The sequence below is a fragment of the Fusarium oxysporum genome, chromosome 3 (assembly GCF_000149955.1).
Source record: "Fusarium oxysporum f. sp. lycopersici 4287 chromosome 3, whole genome shotgun sequence".
Lineage (NCBI taxonomy): Eukaryota > Fungi > Ascomycota > Sordariomycetes > Hypocreales > Nectriaceae > Fusarium > Fusarium oxysporum.
The window spans coordinates 2857547-2875788 of NC_030988.1; the positions used below are offsets into that span (position 1 = coordinate 2857547).

The following is an 18242-nucleotide window of genomic DNA, read 5'->3' on the forward strand; positions in this document are numbered from 1 at the left end:
GCCAGTTGCGGCTAGACCGTAGTTGTCAAATATTGGGATGAATTGTGTATTTTCCGTCGTCTTGTGTTTTTTTTCTTTTCTTTTCTTTTTTTTTTTTTTTTTTTTTTCTCCCGCTTCCTATTTAAGGTTTAAAGCAAGCTCTATATCTTTTCTGTGCTATGTGGAATCAACTGGAAGCTGCTTGCTAAGCCTGTGGTAATAGGTGACAACTGTCATCTTTGATGACATATCTATCAGCCTTTCAATCTACTTCCATGAGCTTCCTTTTGAAAGTATTCAGCGGTAGTAACCGAAGTAGTAGGCATTATCCCCTCAGTTGTCGAAAGACTCCCGCCAGGTCACTCCGGGGATGTCTGCCCAATTAAAATGCGAGAATGAAAGGTACATTATTCCCTACCTAAATTAGCCCATGATAAATGTCCCAACGATATTTTGAGTTACAAATCGCGACATCACACTGCTCACACTCCCAAACTGATTGAGGCCTCTTCTTATTGTTGCTGACCGGCGCCAAAGGCTTTCTTGAGGCTCTTGGACGTGGCTGCCCAACCCAGTGGCCCTAACAAGCAACGCAATTAGCTCTTTTTCCCTTCAGGACAAGATTACCCTGTGCCATAGACGTAAATTCGTCTCCGGTCCAAAACTTCTGCCTTGATTAACTTTCCTTATGGCACGCTTTAAACAATACAATACAATTTATTACGCCCGGCGGCCTTTTCTGACCGAAAGGGCACTAGTCGCTAATGCTTACATACAACGCCTACTTTTCGTCCTCGTTTCCCCAAGGCCATGCTGTGCCACACATTGTTCAAATTGTGTCCGCATTTTCCTAAGGATGCTTTAAACAGCTCGTTATAAATACGCCGGCGCCAATCCTTTTGGCTCGTGAAGGCCACGCACAGTATTCATTGAGAACTCATAGATGAGTTTGAAATGATTTGTATGACGATTTTGACGAGAATGGTTAGTGATGCGTCTGTAGGTTCCCCTCATGTCTCTGTCATGTGACTGGGGTCATATGGAGCAAGGTACTGTTAGATTGGCGGCTGGGAATTGTTGGATACGCAAGTGGGGTTGATGTCCAATTAAAATGGGGTTATTTTTCGCGCTTGAGGATCAATCTCGTCCCTAGGAGCTCGTCTTTCTTCTGTCTCTGTTCTGTCCTTTTTAGGTGTTTCCCCGCTACTCGGTATTGATATATCCGGGGACCTACCAAATACACGATTCCTTTATCGAGGCGCTATCACTAATCTAACAGGAATGGGCTCCACTTTCCTTTATCACCAATATTACTCTTGTATCCAGAAAAGGAGGGCTCCCTGACAGACTGATCAGAGAATCAAGTCGACAATCAATAACATCATCACATTCTGGTCCGCATCTTAATACACTCACCCCATCGTATAGTTGCGTATCCAACACAACTGAACCAAGAATATACACACATCCAATGAGACACATCAGAGAATCAGGGCTCGTGACACCTGTTCAACAGGTGCCAGTGGGAGCCAATCTCACCCAGCACATAACTTTAGATATTGTTACGCAAAAATGACCTCACCAGTTAGTTGCCGGAAAATTGCGCTTTGGTATAGTAAACGTAGCCATTGGGCACTAGATGATTGTGAATTCTTGTTTGCACTCTGAGAAAGTCTGAAGGAGACGTGGCTATGCATTTAACCCGCACTGGCTCCTGTGTCCAGCATGCCGGAAGCAACTGGCGTCATGGATTTAATGACAAGAGCTATTAACGGAACAACACAGTGGGCTTTGACATACTTTCCGAGCATGAGCTGATGTCAATGAGATGAAACCCCCGCCAAATCCGCCATGAGGATTACCCCCAACGGCCGGCCGTCTTTATCCTTGCTCGACCCGGCGGGGAGGGGGACGCCATGAGCACCAATAGGCCTAGAAACAAACCGTTTCCTCGCTTACCTTGTCATTAGGCCTCATAGCCCTTTATGCTTTCCGAGGCTTCCAGGCCAAGGGCTCGGGGGTACAGTTCAGGGCTCGCATCCGACCAAATGAATACGAATTAGAAATTGAAGGATTGAGGCGGGAGAAGGTCTAGACCAAACCTCGCGAGCCCCCTCTTCTGCAGTGAATGCACCGCTACCCAAATTATGTGGATACCCCCCGGAGCCATAACAAGGTACGACAGATGGCTCGAGTATGGTACGACCCCCATGTCAGGCGCCAACCCTTAACTGGCCTTTGAGTCACGGTGACGTTGCTGAAAGTTAAACATCGCCCTTTGGATGGGCTAAGCGGGAGCACCGGATCATACCTGGTACTGGCCTTCTTATACCAGGCATTGGTGGTTGAGATAGCAGTCCGCTGTTTCGTCTCGAGTGGAAAGAATCCTTGATTTCAACCATCAAACAATTTCTTGGCTACTCACTACTTATTACTAAGGAGATTTTACTACCGAGAATGACGAGTAGTGGCAGTGGACACAAGGTCGCTTCCGTAATCCTGCGATTTCTTGAGCTCGCCTGCGGTGCGATCGTACTGGGTCTCCTTGGCCATTTCTGCGATCTTGTCAATGAGGCTAGTAATATCAGTGTCGATGGACGAATTATCTACGCTATGGTCGTCGCAGGCATTACTATCGTCTATTCGATAGTGTTCTTCGCACCGTTTGATATTCTTTTCATGGCTTTTCCATTCGACTTTATCCTCTTCATCATGTGGCTTGTCGCGTTTTGCTTGCTCGAAACGGTGAGGACTCCCTGCTGCTCTATTGTGGACGATAGCTCAATATTCTTGGGTTATGATAGAGAACGAGGAGCCACATCTGCAGTGCAGAGTGGTACTACAACTATTGGGGCTATTATTGGGGACGTTTCTGGAGGGTTGGGCCGGTGGGCAGGGTCAGCATCAATGGAGCCGGATGTTCGGAATGGCGGACTGTTCTCGCCTTTTCGATCATCGTCTGGGTGCTTTACCTCATCAGTGGTATTCTAGTAAGGAACCGCCTCCCATGAACTGGTGGCCAAACGTTAATCAGAAAACAGGGCATATATGTCTTTACCGAATACATCCACTTCAAAGAGACAGTAAGCTCGGCCAAGCAGCAGATGAGAAAATTGTCGCAGTGAGTGGAATAGACGCCTAAACCGCAGTAGCACTTGCTAAAACTCGCATCTTATCAATATCTAGCAGCAATTATCCTGCCAATGGCCAGAATAGGGAATCTACTGCAACGGGAGCCGCTTAGGAGGAAGTCAGTTCTACACAGCATCGGTCGGAGGTGTAATTGAAGTATACTCGTTTTATCAATCTGTTTATCGATGTCTAGTGCTTAAAGCGCTATGTTAGGTCCAGGTCGGCCAGGTTTAAGATTGATATAATGTAGGTTAGTCTCTTCGGGTTTACAGTGCATGGGAAGTCTAAAATGTCAATCATGGTTTGGGGAGCAATCTAGAGAGGCGGAAAATCCGATATTATAATTATGACTCGAGATTCTTCATCCAGGAAGAATGGTTGTACTTCGAAGAGCTATCCATTGGCATTAACATTTATATTGGTAGGAGAAAATTCCAGCAAGATAAAGCAGAGATTCACATCTCGGAGTAATCGAAAGAGTGGTTGGTTAATAGAGCACGGAATTGAGACTAAAGGCAATCTCCTACATGCTATTCATGCTACGCTGAGAGGGGCCAGACATCGCAAAAAGACTAAACTTCTAGAACTCTCGCTGTCGGGGTATAAGCAGGAAATGGAAACCGAGATAATGTCGCATTTATGGTGAGTCTCTCTATCAGTGATAGCCATCCCGAATTTGTTGGAAAATCCGGGGATCCCCCTTCCCTTCAGGATTCAGACTAACAGTCTGAAAGTCCTAGATTTAAAGTTTAAAGTCCTAGATACAATTATCTAGAGATATAAACCCGAGAATAACTCTCAGCTCAATAAAAATAAAAAAAATAAAAAAAAAAACAACCAAGTTTTACTTACGGCAATTACTACACCGGCGTGACAAAATGGCTACACCGGCGTCACTCTTACACAGGCGTCGCTTTTATGGCTTCTAATTCGCTCCTTTTTCCTTCGACCCATAGGCAGGGTTCAAATCCATACCACGAAATCCACATATGGATCCATAATGTGGATCCATATCCATTCCATTCCATTCCACGTGGGCTTCAGCATTTCCATATCCACGCCACGAAGCCCCTTCCACATGTTCCACATGTGGAAATCGTGGAATATTTTAGGTGGGGTTCGAAAATACCTTGATTTCCTTGTGAAATCCCGCATATCCTAAGTACTTTCTATCACCCACAACAACACAACATCGATTTGCCACCCCATTTTCCTCCGTACACAATGAGTCCATTCTGGGGGCTTCACTGTTACTCGCGTTACTACCCCAAATCGAAATGGCCACTCCCCATCCTACCAAGTCAACCACATCCGTTCCAGAACGAACAGAAGAGGACAATCAACGGCTCTTTCAGCTCTACAAAAGCTGGATCTTGACGGAGAGAGACGGCAAGGCGCGTCTATAGGTATATCGGTTCGGCTACGAATATCCAGCATAACAAGAAACAGGAACGTCGGTGGGTGTGTTGCCTTTGCGTCAAGCAACGGCGGATTTTAATGGACCAATGACAAAAACATTGACGTCACCGAGGGCGGGCGGGACCCATTAATTACCATTGTTGGACGAAGTAGGTTTCCATTCCACGAATTCCACAATATGGATCCATTTCCATAATGGATCCATTTCCACCCATTCCACATCGAAATTATTAGTCAGCATCCATATCCACGCCATATTCACAAATGTGTCGTGGAGTGTCGTGGATTTGAACCCTGCCCATAGGTACATCCACGCAAAGGCGGTGAAGACAGCTCCCTTAACAAGTCCTCGCTTTTGGTAAAGAACCAATCGGGTAAACCAGTTCTAAAGCGAACATCACAACGAGGTCTAGTTTTCACTGCAGAACCAGGCCAATTCAACTATGCCCTAGAGGGCAGCTATCTATCTCGCTATCCTCTAACTACCCTCGAAGGAAGCACCTCCTCGTCTCAATATCTGAAGAGGAGAGGCCAAGATACGAGACCTGCTGATCCTGCAACAGATCTGTAATGCTGTTCAGACAATTCTGGTATCCATCATGAGACATCGTCCCTCGAGGTGGCTGCCTGTGTAACACCATCTTGCATGCCACTTCTCCAACACTACACGCGGCAAAGAGGTAATTAGTGTAGTAGCTAGCTGGTGAAGAGCTTCATGGGGCCCGTCAATCGTCGCGGTGAGGAGCTAAACTAGAGGTACAACGAGCAGTGTTGGCAGATTCTAAATGCACTAACAAAAAGGGATGGACCAATCAGAAGCCGTAAAAATGACGCCTGTGTAAGAGTGACGCCGGTGTAGCCATTTTGTCACGCCGGTGTAGTATTTGCCAAAAAAAAAACACAACATGAATATATCGATCTGGATCAATGGACCGAATACACGTAATGTCTGACAACATTCTGCTCCACATCTTAATACACTCACCCCATCGTATAGCTGCGTATCCAACAACACCTGAAAGGACAGAACAGACAGAAGAACGAGCTCTTGGGGACTAGATTGAACCTCAAGTGTGAAAATTACCCTCATTTTAATTGAAATTCCCAACCACCAATCTAACATTTCATTGCCCCACCAATTGCCAAAGGTGCCATGGGCTACAGGTCAAAGCTTGAAAAATCAATGGCCTCAAGCCCATCGTAACTATATAAGATTGACAGTCATGACCTCTAGCGTAATTCAATACTTAGCCGGCCACATGGCCTAGACTTCTCGTTGTATCAGGATATTGTGGATATGTATACGGCAGTCAACACTCCGAGGGGCTAGCAATGGTAGATGAAATGGGAAAGATGAGTAAAGCAGATGAGCTCAAAACCAAGAGAAACAAGCTTCAAGGTTCCTCGAAGTCGGCGATGGAGGGTATCACAGATATTATCGCCAAGTGGCCATTGAATGAGCCAACCTCGTGAACACTTTAGCCTGATCTTTATTCTTATTCTTGGCTTCAGAGAACCGAGTCAGTATGCGCTGCTGGTGATTCACATCGGGATCTGTTACGTGCACCGGGGTCGGTGCACGTAACAGATCCCATTCACATCCACAAATTTATGTCAGCAATAGCTGGGGCGAAGGTGACGTTGTCGATGCATCATTCACACTGTCATCAATTTAGATTCCATTCACGTATTGTTAACACGAGCCGCAATGAATGGGGCGGACGTCTTCAGGTGCTTGAGCCATGCAGATTCTTGATAGGATTATCCATTGGTTGATGCGTTTCTGGTCAAGTATTTGGGTGGCTGAATTCAAACATCTTTGCGTCAGGCAAAAAACGGGGATAGAACCATTGGGTGGGACCCCACCAAGCTTTCTTGTCGATAAGACAGAGCCAATCAAGCCACCACATGGTCCATGCTGGCATGGAGACTGGAGGACCTGGTGCGCTAAAACTTCCCTAGATAAGCAAATGACGGAGTACTGTAGGAGGATGCAACTTCACCTTGAGGATTGAATAGCAAGAAACAACCAAGTGTTTCGTTTCTTAGCCGATGCGCTCAACTATCATCATATCTCACAATGAGATCACCGAAAATTGAGAAATGCACGATGATGGTCAGAAGAATAACGAGAGAACGCCACTGTCCAAGTCAACACAATTCATAATACGACAGAGTCCGTATATCCCTAATGTATGGGCTCCGTCTAGACTCAGTGCCAGGCGTCCAGGAACTCGAAAAAATCAAGCCGAACCAACGTTTCCGACTTCATTGGTAAAATGAATTCCGTGGAAGGTAAGTCGACCCCATCAAGCTTGTCCTTGAGTTTGTACTTGCGTCAATGATAGCGCAATGTACAATTGTACAAGGTAAGCACTGGTGTAAATAACCTTGCGACGAGAGATCCAGAAGTCTGGATAGCTTCAACAAAATTGCGTCATATCTTGCCCTCCCGACGTTGATTAGCCCGGACAACAGGCTCGGCTCTCAGTCGCGCATCACATGCAGAATGTGTGCAGCATAAGTCTCGGGTGCGACATTCTCAAGGTTATTCTACCAAACTTAATTTCTTATGTACCAAACGATACTACGTAGAAGCTAAGACTTTCTGCACCTAAAATTTATAGTTTAGTCACTAACTAGAGTAATTCTTCTAGGCTATCTCTGGGAGCAGTCTCGATCCCAACTTTTTTGATGTCTCTTTATCTCTACTCCTCGCTGGTTCTTCCAGACCTACGCATCTCGTTGGTCTGTCAAGCCAAGGTTTAATTGCTTCCCTGTAAATATATTGATAAAATGTCCGGAATCTCGCAACTTATGCGCGCTCCGTCCGGTCAAGCATTAGATCTCGACTATTCCACTACGACGCCGAAATGACTAACATCTGGAGGGGACCCTTTGATCTTCATGGCTCCTCTACCTCCCTCTCTCCCGAAGCCGGGTGGCGCTGCTCTTGGTTGCTACAGTACGTACTGTGATGTACATAGCACCGCTGCAGAACTGAATGCGGTGTCAAGTCCAGGATCTTGTTCGGGTGGGTGTTACCGATGCATACAAAGCACGAGGTGAGTGGATGGACTCCACAAGAGTGGTAAGAGGCGGTTCAATGGTGAATGACCCAGTGGCTAAATAATAAGATATAAATTTGCAAAGTTTTCCACGCGTCGTCCGCGATGTTCTAGCTTCCCTCACTCGAGCTCCCATAATTATTCATTGCACTCTTTCAACAACGCATCAACTGCCAACTCACCTTGTCTTCCAGCGAGATCGTATCAAGAAAGAAGTCGTCCTCTAACTGACGCAGGCGTCGAGCTTGACGAGGACGTTTTCAATTGTTCGCTCCTTTTCTCTATTTCATACCAAGTTCAATTGGTTATCCTTATCACATCCTATTAACATGAAGTTTGGCGAGCAACTTGAGCGCGAGTCCGTTCCAGAATGGAATCTTCGTATGATACATCCCTCCTCATTGGCTCAATTACATTATATTAACCAATTGTCTCTCCAAGCAGATAATCTTGACTACAACTTTCTCAAACATGAGATCAAGATGTACACTGCGCGCGATCAGGCCACAGCCATGGCTATCCCCGGACGTAAAGACGAAGCCTTGTCTCGATTCGAAGACGGCTTTTACATGGAACTTAGTCGCCAGCATGAAAGACTTCATCTGTTTGCCTTAAGTAAAGCAGATGAAATTTCGCGCCGGTTAGGTATGGTTTTCGCTTGCAGCTCTGTGCCATGTCTTGGATGGCATGCGACTATATGCCTAAACTGACATCTAAACTAGAGTGCCTCGCCAAGAACATTGACCGATGGGCGTCGAAGAACCAAGATCAACTTGCCGATGACTTTGCCATAAAACACCAAAGGAGATTCACTAAGTATGAGCGGGAGCTGGTTCGTTGCGGCAGTGATATACAAGCCCTTGAGCGCTTCATCAAGGCGCAAACTATTGCCTTCCGAAAGATCACCAAAAGGTTTGAGGTGCATCATGGCTTCATGGTGTAGATTTAAGATAACATATTTACTGATTGGTTCCTCATCTATAGAAATGGACTGGGTCTATAACCTTTGGTACCCGTCTCTACAAGAATATTCTCTCCGATCCCAAAAGCTTTACTCGCTACGATTTCTCCTCCTTACAACAACGATATCACGACATCATTTGCACTTTCAACGCCGTCGCTCCCGCATTGAGCGAACCTAGCTCGCCAGAATCTCCAGTACAGTCTTACCCACGTCAATCTCTCTCGGGTTCCCTTAACTCGGCGAACCGTCACCGCTCCAACCGCCCTCAACCTACTTTCGAATTCTTACCTCCGCCCCAAATGGAGGGACCGACAAAATACTGGAATGAATATGACAATGGAAGTGAATGCGCAGGCGATGATGATGAATATGCTATATATTTAAATCCAGATAAAAGTGCCAGCTTCCCGGGACTCGACTCTCTGCTAGGTGTCTTCAAAGGACCTTTAAAGAAGACGGAGGGTTTGTCTAAGCATGACAAACCTGGGGAACGACAGGCTTTACTTGGCGCCAACCGTTCACCTTACCAATACTCCAGCACAACCTTGAACAGCAGCGAGTCTAACGTGGTAGCGGGATATGCCAGTTCAGACGGATTCCCCACGACCAGATATACGACCCATTATGCCCTCCCTAGCCTCAACCAACAGCAGGGGCACTTGCACCGTGAGAAGACCTTGTTCTGGGGCACTGTTAGCTCTTTCGCCGTGTCTTTCCTGCTCTTCCTTGTCGCCGGCACGCTCATCTACACCGGCCGACACAAGCTCCGAGCCGAAGTTGACGCGGGCGTTACTATTGGTGTAGTTGCGAGTCTATTCACCGCGTGCAGTGCTCTCGGTATGACGATATACCGGCACGACCAACTGTCATTACCATACCTACTAGCAGTTTGGACTACTTTTGTCACTTCTTGTGTCCTCAACGGCATGCTACTAATTCTTGTCGTGAGAAACTCCCCATAAGGTTCCTGCCATTCTTATTTTGTCGATTGTTTATGGCCTCAAAAGATTGAACCACGCTGGCCAGAGGGCAAAGTCAGGCAAAGAAAGTTCTGCACAAGCTGCCCTCAACACTACCTGGCCCGTCTTGGTTGCATGGTATGTAGAGTCGAGGCAGAGATCTCAAGCCGGAGAGACTCGAGGAATCGAGGTTTGGGTGTGGCGTATACTGCCTTTCGCTGGCTGATGACGACCGTGATCACTGATCAGTCGCTGCATGCTGGTTCTTCGGTTGAGATAGACGTGCAGGCGGCGTGTGCCCAGTCACATCATGTATCCCGACCAAGTTATCGTCACGCCAACTCTACACAATGGTCAAAGTGTGAGCCGCTCTGCGTGGTCCACCTGTGACTCTTCTCGCCCAACCCTTCACAACCAATTAACGGGAAAAATGAGAGTGAAGCGGAACAGGTTCGAACAGAGCTCTTTTGTGGTCATTCAGGATCGTTCGGGATTAATGAGATCGTTAGTTGTCCTTTGCATCATAGCTGCGAGATCCACCATAGTTCCGTCGGCTGGATTGGACGATGTGCATCTGAAGTGATTTCCCCCGGCATTTCAAAGCCGTCGCATGCGTGCGCTGTTGTTTGAGTGATTGTCAGATATTTTTGGGTTGCAACACTGGTAACAGTGGACAAGCATTTCGTGAAATTAATAGAGATAGCGAGATATATCTGAGCCAAACAAGTGATGGGATTGTAGCCTTGGTCGCAAGAGAATTCGATGGCTGAGAGAGTCGTGGGATGAGGAGTCCTTCAAGTTGAGGAAGGATAGGATGTTTTTTTCAGTGATGCAAGTGACGCGTTAAACCACGCATTCACCGTGACGTGAAGGAAAAGCCAATCAACAGCGGCAAGACGCGGCAGCATAAATTAATTACGTGTCAGCCACAAGCCAGGATCTGCGTGGGTGCCGGAGCTGTTAGATTGGCGGCTGGGAATTGTTAGATACGCGAGTAGGGTTAATATCCAATTAAAATAGGGTTAATTTTCACACTTGAGGATCAATCTCGTCCCCAGGAGCTTCTGTCTCTGTTCTATCCTTTTTTTGGTGTTTTCCCCGCTACCCGGTATTGATATATCCGGGGACCCACAAAATACATGTTTCTTTTATCGAGGCGCTATCACTAATCCAACAGGAATGGGCTCCACTTCCCTTATTGCAATATTATTCTTGTATCCAAAAGAGGGGTTTCACCCCTCTTTGACAGACTGATCAAGACAATCTTTACAATCTTTACAATCTTTACAATCTTTACAATCTTTACAATCTTTACAATCTTTACAATCTTTACAATCTTTACAATCTTTACAATCTTTACAATCTTTACAATCTTTACAATCTTTACAATCTTTACAATCTTTGTTAACGTTGTGGAGGCAGCCGTCTGGAAAGTCAAGCGGGGCGCGACGCGACGCGAAACGGCGCGATGGACGCGGTTGCGGACAGCATCGTTGTGACCTCTGAGGACGCCTGCCCTCGGGATTCCAGCATGCGCAAATCAGACCGGCCACGAAAGCTAACAGCGAAAGGAATGGAGAACTTGTCCGGTAATGTTGGGATAGTAATGCAAGCCCTGATCCGCGAAGTACGCGACGAAACAATGAAACAGATGGCGAAGGCGCAGCAGGAAACCGTGAAGGAAATCACGACTTCTCACGAGAGAATCATTGAGACTCTGTGGAATGCCTGGAAAAAGGAGCAGCAGGCGCTCAAGCAAATGATCGAAGGCCAGGAGAAAGCGATTAGGCAGCTGCAACAGGATATTCAAGGCATTCAGGCGCAAGCCGCACAGGAACGAAAGCTGATGCAGGAACAGATTGACGAGCTCAAACGAATGCAGCAGCACGCCCCACGCGATATCGAGCCCCTGCAAGTGCAGGCCGCCGAAGAGATCAAACGCATCCATGAGAAATTAGACATCATGGCGCGGCACGCCGTAGCCGGCTCCGCCCGGACGAACCCCAGGCAGTCATTTGCAGACATAGCCCGTATGTCGCCAACAGAGGGGCAGAATGGCGGTGTTAGAGGCCCCGAGGTGGTGTCATCACCTACGCCGCCGCTTTCACCCCCTGGAGAGGACCTGTTCTGCACGATAGACATCTCCGGAGTGGGCGACGATGACAGTAACAAGGCGCAGATCGGAGAGGTCCGACAGGCTATTGAAGCCGCTGTGAGGACAAGAAAGAAGGACGAGAGATGGAGATGCGCAGCGGTGGTGAGAGGGGCCAGGAACGCTAACATCATCAAGGTGATCTGTAGAGACGTGGCGGAACTTCACATGGTTCGACAAGCAGTGTTGGAAACAGATATACCGGGGGCAAAGCTCCTGAGAGAGCGGCTGTACCCGGTCAAGATCAATGGGGCTAACCGGTCGGCGGTCCTGGACTCGAACCATAACCTTCTTTCCGGCGTTGCTGAAGTACTCGGCCAAGAGAACGAAGTGACGATTGCTAGGATGAACTGGCTTAGCGATAAGGGAAACGGCAAGGCATACGGGTCGATGGTGATTTACGTGACGAAAGAAAGCGATGCAAGACGGCTCTTGGAAGACAAATACTTTCACCTCGCAGGCGAATCGGCGAGAACTAGCATGTTCGAGCCTAGAGCCGAGGTGGTGCAATGCTACAATTGCTGGGGGCTAGGCCACAAGGCATTCGTCTGCAAAGAAGCGCAGAGATGCGGCAGATGTGCGGAGCGAGGACATCACCATGGACAATGCGAATCAGCAGAGCCAGTGTGCGTGTCATGCGGAGGACGGCACGAATCATTCCGTCGAGCATGTCGATTGCGTCAAATGCGAGGAGATGAGCACTAGGCTACAAGTGTACCAACTGAACGTGCGTAAGAACAATAAGGTGCACCTGAGCATGATGAATGACAAAGGACTTGAGGACTATGTAGCGCTGGCGGTGGCAGAGCCATGGGCATGCACAATCGAGGGACAGGTGATGACGGTGCCTAATCACCACAGCAACTGGACGAAGATGATCCCCACCAAGACGCGTGAGCCGCGTGTGTCGCGATGGCCGATCCGCAGCATGCTCTGGATACGGAGGGACTTGGAGGCAGAGCAGGTCCCGATACCGTCACCAGACCTGACGGCAGCGATCGTCAGGTTCCCTGAGCGTGACGTGCTGGTTGTGTCGGTATATATAGAGGGGAGAAACGAGCAGGCACTCGAAGCGGCGATGGGACAGCTGCACACGACGATTGCAAAATTCCGCAATGGGTCCGGCAGAAGAACTGACGTGATCTTGGTAGGGGATTTCAATCGTCACGACACACTATGGGGAGGTGATGCAGTGACGGGAAGGAGGCAAGGCGAAGCTGGACCGATCATAGAGCTGATGGGAGAACATGGCCTTCACAGCCTGCTGCCCCGAGGCACGAAAACGTGGGAAGGCCCAGGGGGTATAGCGAGCACGATTGACCTGGTGCTGGCATCAACGGAGCTGGCAGACGAGATGACGAGCTGTGGGATACATCCAACAGAGCATGGATCGGACCATCGGGCGATCCGAACGGAGTTTGACACAACACCGCCGGAACGAACGCCCAGCGACAGACTGCTATTCAAAAATGCACCTTGGTTAGAGATCAAGGAGAGGGTGAGGACGAAACTGGAAGCGTTGCCGTGTGGTGGCACAGTGCAGGCTCAGACGGACAGGCTGATGTCGGTGGTGCTGGACGCGATCAATGACCTGGTCCCACGAGCCAAGCCGTCGCCTTATGCCAAGAGGTGGTGGACGACGGACCTGACCCGACTGCGGCGGATGTACACATACTGGCGCAACCAGGCAAGGGCATGCCGGCGACGAGGACGAGAGGCAGCAGACCTAGAACAAAAGGCCAGAGAAGCGGCAAAGGAGTACCACGACGCGATCAGGAGGCAGAAAAAGGCACACTGGGACAGCTTTCTCGAAGATGGAGCCAACATCTGGCAATCAGCCAAGTACCTCTCGCCTGGAGGCGAAGCAATGGGTGATAAAATACCTCCTCTAAAGAGAGGAGATGGAACGACGACGAGCGACAAGGCAGAACAGGCAGAGGAGCTTCTCAGCGTCTTCTTCCCCCCTCTGCCGGCTGTGATCGAGGATGAAGAGCGCCGACCGGCGCAGCGAGAAATAGCAATGCCAGAGTTGACGCTAGAAGAGGTGGAAGAGAAGGTGATGGCGGCCAAGGCATGGAAAGCCCCAGGCGAAGATGGACTGCCGGCGATGGTGTGGAAGCAGCTCTGGCCAGTAGTAGGAGACCGGGTGTTGCATCTGTTTCGGACATCCCTGAGAGACGGAGAGCTGCCGGTCCAGTGGAGGAGCGCGAAAATCATCCCGCTCAAGAAGCCGGGCAAGGACGACTACAAGGTGGCCAAGGCCTGGAGACCGATCTCACTTCTATCGACGCTGGGAAAGATATTGGAAGCGGTCATGGCGGACCGGATTTCGTACGCGGTAGAGACATTCGGACTGCTACCTACCAACCATTTCGGCGGAAGGAAGCAACGATCGGCCGAGCAGGCACTCCTGCTCCTCCAAGAGCACATCTACAAAGCGTGGCGCAACCGGAAGGTGCTCAGCCTGATAAGCTTTGACGTAAAGGGAGCGTACAACGGGGTGTTCAAAGATCGATTACTGCAGAGACTAGAAGCCAGAGGCATCCCCAAGGGATTGGTGAAGTGGATCGACGCTTTTTGCTCCAATCGGTCCGCGACGATCGTGGTAAACGGCTACACCTCTGAGCGACGGGACCTGCCACAGGCTGGACTTCCGCAAGGATCGCCCTTGTCACCAGTGCTGTTCCTGTTCTTCAACGCAGACCTCGTGCAACGCAAGATCGATGCAAAGGGTGGATCAATCGCTTCTATCGACGACTACTCGGCCTGGGTGACGGGCCCGACAGCAGAAGCAAACCGGGCAGGCATCCAGGCCGTCATCGACAGAGCATTGGAATGGGAGAAACGAAGCGGGGCGACATTTGAGGAGGACAAGACGGTCATCATACACTTCACGCGCCATCCCGAACGCACCAATGAAAGCCCGTATACGATCAAAGGCCAGACGATCATCCCAAAGAAAAATGGCAAGATACTGGGGCTGGTGATGGACTCGGAGTTGCGGTACGAGGAACACATAAAGGAAGCAGCTGCACGGGGCCTTCGGGCGGCCATGTGTCTACGGAGACTGAAGATGCTAATGGCCCGAACGGCAAGGCAGCTGTTTGTGGCAACGGTGGCCCCGACGATGGACTACGCTTCGAACGTGTGGTCCCACCGACGCGGGGTGAGAGAGACAAAATGGCTGAACGAGGCACAGAAGATGGGTGCGCAAGCAATCACGGGAGCCTTCAAGACGGTTTCGATAGCAGTAGCGGAAGCGGAAGCGGGCATTCTACCCATCGGTGAACGCCACGCACAGGCCGGCACAAGGCTCTACGTCAATATGCAAGCGCTGCCAAAGACGCACCCGCTAGCGACACTCAGAGTGAGGGAGACACGGAGATATTTGTCGCCGTTGACGAAGTTAGCACTCGCCCACGAAGGCGTAATAGCACGGATGGAAACGATCGAGCCATATGCGCTACCACCGTGGCATAGGCACATGGTGGTGAAGTACGACTCAGACAAGGAGGCAGCGGCGGATGTAGACACAGGCGACAACGTGACCGAGACCAGCAGCATGAGACAAGTGCTTATCGCAACGAGCGCCTCTGCGAGAAACGGACTAGTCGGCATGGGTGGCGTCGTACGCAACACCGCCGGCGGAGGAGTGAATGATGATGTTATAGCAAAGTACTCCGTCACTCTTGGCCTGAGAGACGAGCAAAACGCATACATGGCCGAGCTGGAAGCGATAGCAATGGTCCTGAGGTGCATGCCTGATGGGCTCCGACACCGAGAAGTGATTATTGCAACAAGAAACCGATCGGCGCTACAAGCAATTGCGAAACCTCGACAGCAGTCAGGGCAAGGCACCATCCGGGAGATCTATAAACATGTCGAACGACTTGAAAAGGGTGGTAACACCATTGAGATGCGCTGGGTATCGTCCACAGACGAATCTTTCACACTGGGAGCAAAAGCAAAAGCGGAAGCACGAAAAGCCAGAATCGTGGCATGCTATCGGGCAAAACTACATAATATAACAACGTTAACCGTTCCACAGAACTGAGTGCATGATGCCTGATGGGTTCAATTGTTTCAACTTGAAAGCAGATGACTGTTCGCGAGTCTCCGACTGGGGGAAGAGATTGGAATGGTCTCAATGACAACAGCACGTTGGAGCACATTGAGTTTTGCGTCGGTTAACTTACTCTAGTGCCACTTACGATCCCCACATTTGAAGTTGGAAAGTTTACTGTATTTGGTGGAACGAACTTTATTCATCATTCTTGCTCAGCCAACAGCTTTGGCATCCGTTCAGGAGCGGAGGCGGTACGCAGCTAGTGGCTATTTTCGTTTCGTCAAATTTACCAGACCAGACCTAGCCACTTCTAGACGCCTACCAGACCTAAATAGAAACCTGCGAATAACTGGGACTGAGAAGAGTATGTGCCTAAATGAGCGACTAATTTCCGCGTACCGTCGATAAGTCGACGACTTGGCTTAGGATGTTATGGAGGGGCATGGAGGGGCACCAGTTGGGGGGTTGAGATGACGTAAATATTAACAGTTTTCGCATACGCATAGGCACTGAATAAGCATAAGATGGGCGTCCTCCGCTGCGTCTCATCTCTGCTCTCATCCTTCTGCCATATATCGCTGTCATCAAATTCTATCCAGACTTCCAAATTCATGTTCCCTGCCTCCAGCTGAATTCTTATGCACTGGTAATACTCACTATGAAGTTCTCTGCTGTTACTTTAACCATCTTCCTTGCGGTCTTTTCTCAGGTAAGCTCATCACAGAGCATTCTCATTACTGTCAGGCCACTAAGATGTTATCCTACGGGCGCAACGAAGCGAGGTCTCCTCCATCAAAGACGCAGCGTCCTCTGCCCTTGAAAGTGCCAGCGGCATTGTCTCCTCCGCCAAAGGCGCAGCGTCCTCTGCCGCGGGTCGAGCCTCCAGTGCCGTCGAGAGCGTCCGTGGTTCCATCTCCAGTGCTGTTGAGAGCAAGACCGGAAACGCTGCCTCGACCGCTACCAGCACCGAGGCTTCTACCTCTGAGCATATCAATACTGCCGCGGCCGCCAGCATCAGCAGCGATATTGCCAGAATCAGCTCTGATATCCAAACTGCAAAGGGCGCCGTTTCCGCCTCTCTCCATTCAGCTCTGGAGTCGGCTAGCAGCGCTCTTGCGAGTGCCAAAGCAAGCGCGACTGCTTCCGCTACCACGTCCACAAGCACGTCTCAAGCCGCCGGTGCCATGCCCACTGCTGCCGTTGCCATAGGAGCCCTCATGGGCGGCGCTGCCGTTCTCGTTAATATGTAAACAGGCATGACGTTGACGATATACTACGGCGGTATGCTCCAATCAGGAAGACAACTAACGTCGGGCTGACTGACTATGAGGCAAATAGTCATGTGCACAGGACTGTGTGGGGCTCAAGACTCAGGATTAGTAGGTGCCAAAAAGGATATGCGGTATTGGATTGGTCTCCAATTCCGGCATCTGCTGTTATTGAAATGTTAATTGGTTAGGGAAGGTATTTTTAATAGTATTTATGAAAGGCCTCTCGGTTATTAAAGCCTCTTATAATAGCATAACGTACATGACAAGAAAATGCACCAGACAAGCGAGCGGCGTCAGCCAAAGGGTGTAGGTTTATCAAGTGTAACCAATGAAACCGGATAGTTGGAGTTTCGAGCTGCCCGGTTAGAGGACTGTTTCAGTATGTGGGATAACCCCTAAAGCTAAGCATTTAAGAACAGTTAGAAAGAGGGTTCCAGGCTACTCAAGGAGTAGAGGAGCAAGCAGCTCAATTCAATCATCGCTTCAGACCACATCTGTTGTTGCACCCCATGATCCACTTCTCCTCTGAGAAGTTGTTAGCAACAGTCCCCCACCACTGGCCTACCACCCTCTTTACTATGTAGTAGTAATATAGCTAGATCCAGCTGGAAGGCTGCTAGAGAAGCCTCTAAAAGTCAGAAGGCCTTGAAAAGGGCTCAAGATAGCCTCTTTTTCCTTCTATACCTCTCCTTTTCTCCATATTTCTCTTGAAACAAATTGGGTTGTTGTGTTGTAGTTATTTCTAAGTTACATATATCCGAGAGGAGCACAGCTCCTTACATTGTATCCACATCCCAGCCACCAGCAGATCGGACCACCTCAGTCACATGGTTTCAACAGATCGTTATGTTACTCTTGCGGGAATGCGACGTCGGCCAAGGCAATCCCAGACTTTTTTGCAGATGATTGTACTACTACTACTGCTCTCTTACCGCGTCGGGTATTGATGAGCCCAATCACCAGCTAAATTTAAGTTCAGGTTCGCAACTTTCTTGTACGAGTGAATAACAGAGCCTAGGTAATGTTGACGATGAGGCTTACGCGTTAGTAGACAATTCATAGGAGATTAATGATCAAGCCGTGCGAACCTAGGGCTATTGGCATTTTTTCTTGAGTAGACTTTGCACTACCGACCTTAGTCCCCGAGATGACGAGTTCTCGGGCCGCGAGTCCCCCACATTTCGGTGTCGAAATGGATCGGTTCATCGCCTAATACGAGGACAGTAATGGTG

The 18242-nt window shown here is 49.2% G+C and overlaps 3 protein-coding genes across 3 annotated transcripts; all 3 read left to right on the forward strand.

The window, feature by feature from the left end:
• Positions 1-2683: 2683 nt before the first annotated feature.
• On the forward strand, positions 2684-3378 carry FOXG_19318 (uncharacterized protein). Its single transcript, XM_018399526.1, has 3 exons — positions 2684-2969; positions 3021-3100; positions 3166-3378. Exons 1-3 carry the CDS (start codon positions 2777-2779, stop codon positions 3193-3195), a joined length of 303 nt encoding a protein of 100 aa, XP_018242568.1. The 5' UTR covers positions 2684-2776; the 3' UTR covers positions 3196-3378.
• Positions 3379-7927: 4549 nt separating this feature from the next.
• On the forward strand, positions 7928-9524 carry FOXG_06593 (uncharacterized protein; the record flags this gene model as incomplete). Its single annotated transcript, XM_018385289.1, has 4 exons — positions 7928-7979; positions 8043-8243; positions 8321-8517; positions 8583-9524. 4 exons carry the CDS (start codon positions 7928-7930, stop codon positions 9522-9524), a joined length of 1392 nt encoding a protein of 463 aa, XP_018242569.1.
• A 6873-nt stretch (positions 9525-16397) lies between these two features.
• On the forward strand, positions 16398-16989 carry FOXG_19319 (uncharacterized protein; the record flags this gene model as incomplete). The annotated part of the gene is made up of 2 exons (XM_018399527.1): positions 16398-16448; positions 16522-16989. 2 exons carry the CDS (start codon positions 16398-16400, stop codon positions 16987-16989), a joined length of 519 nt encoding a protein of 172 aa, XP_018242570.1.
• Positions 16990-18242: the final 1253 nt, after the last annotated feature.

Coding starts and splice junctions, on each gene's coding strand:
- FOXG_19318 (XM_018399526.1), top strand. CDS start 2,777: ATGATAGAGAACGAGGAGCCACATCTGCAGTGCAGAGTGGTACTACAA. Junction 2,970..3,020: donor ACCTCATCAGTGGTATTCTA/GTAAGGAACCGC, acceptor ATCAGAAAACAG/GGCATATATGTCTTTACCGA. Junction 3,101..3,165: donor CAGATGAGAAAATTGTCGCA/GTGAGTGGAATA, acceptor ATCAATATCTAG/CAGCAATTATCCTGCCAATG.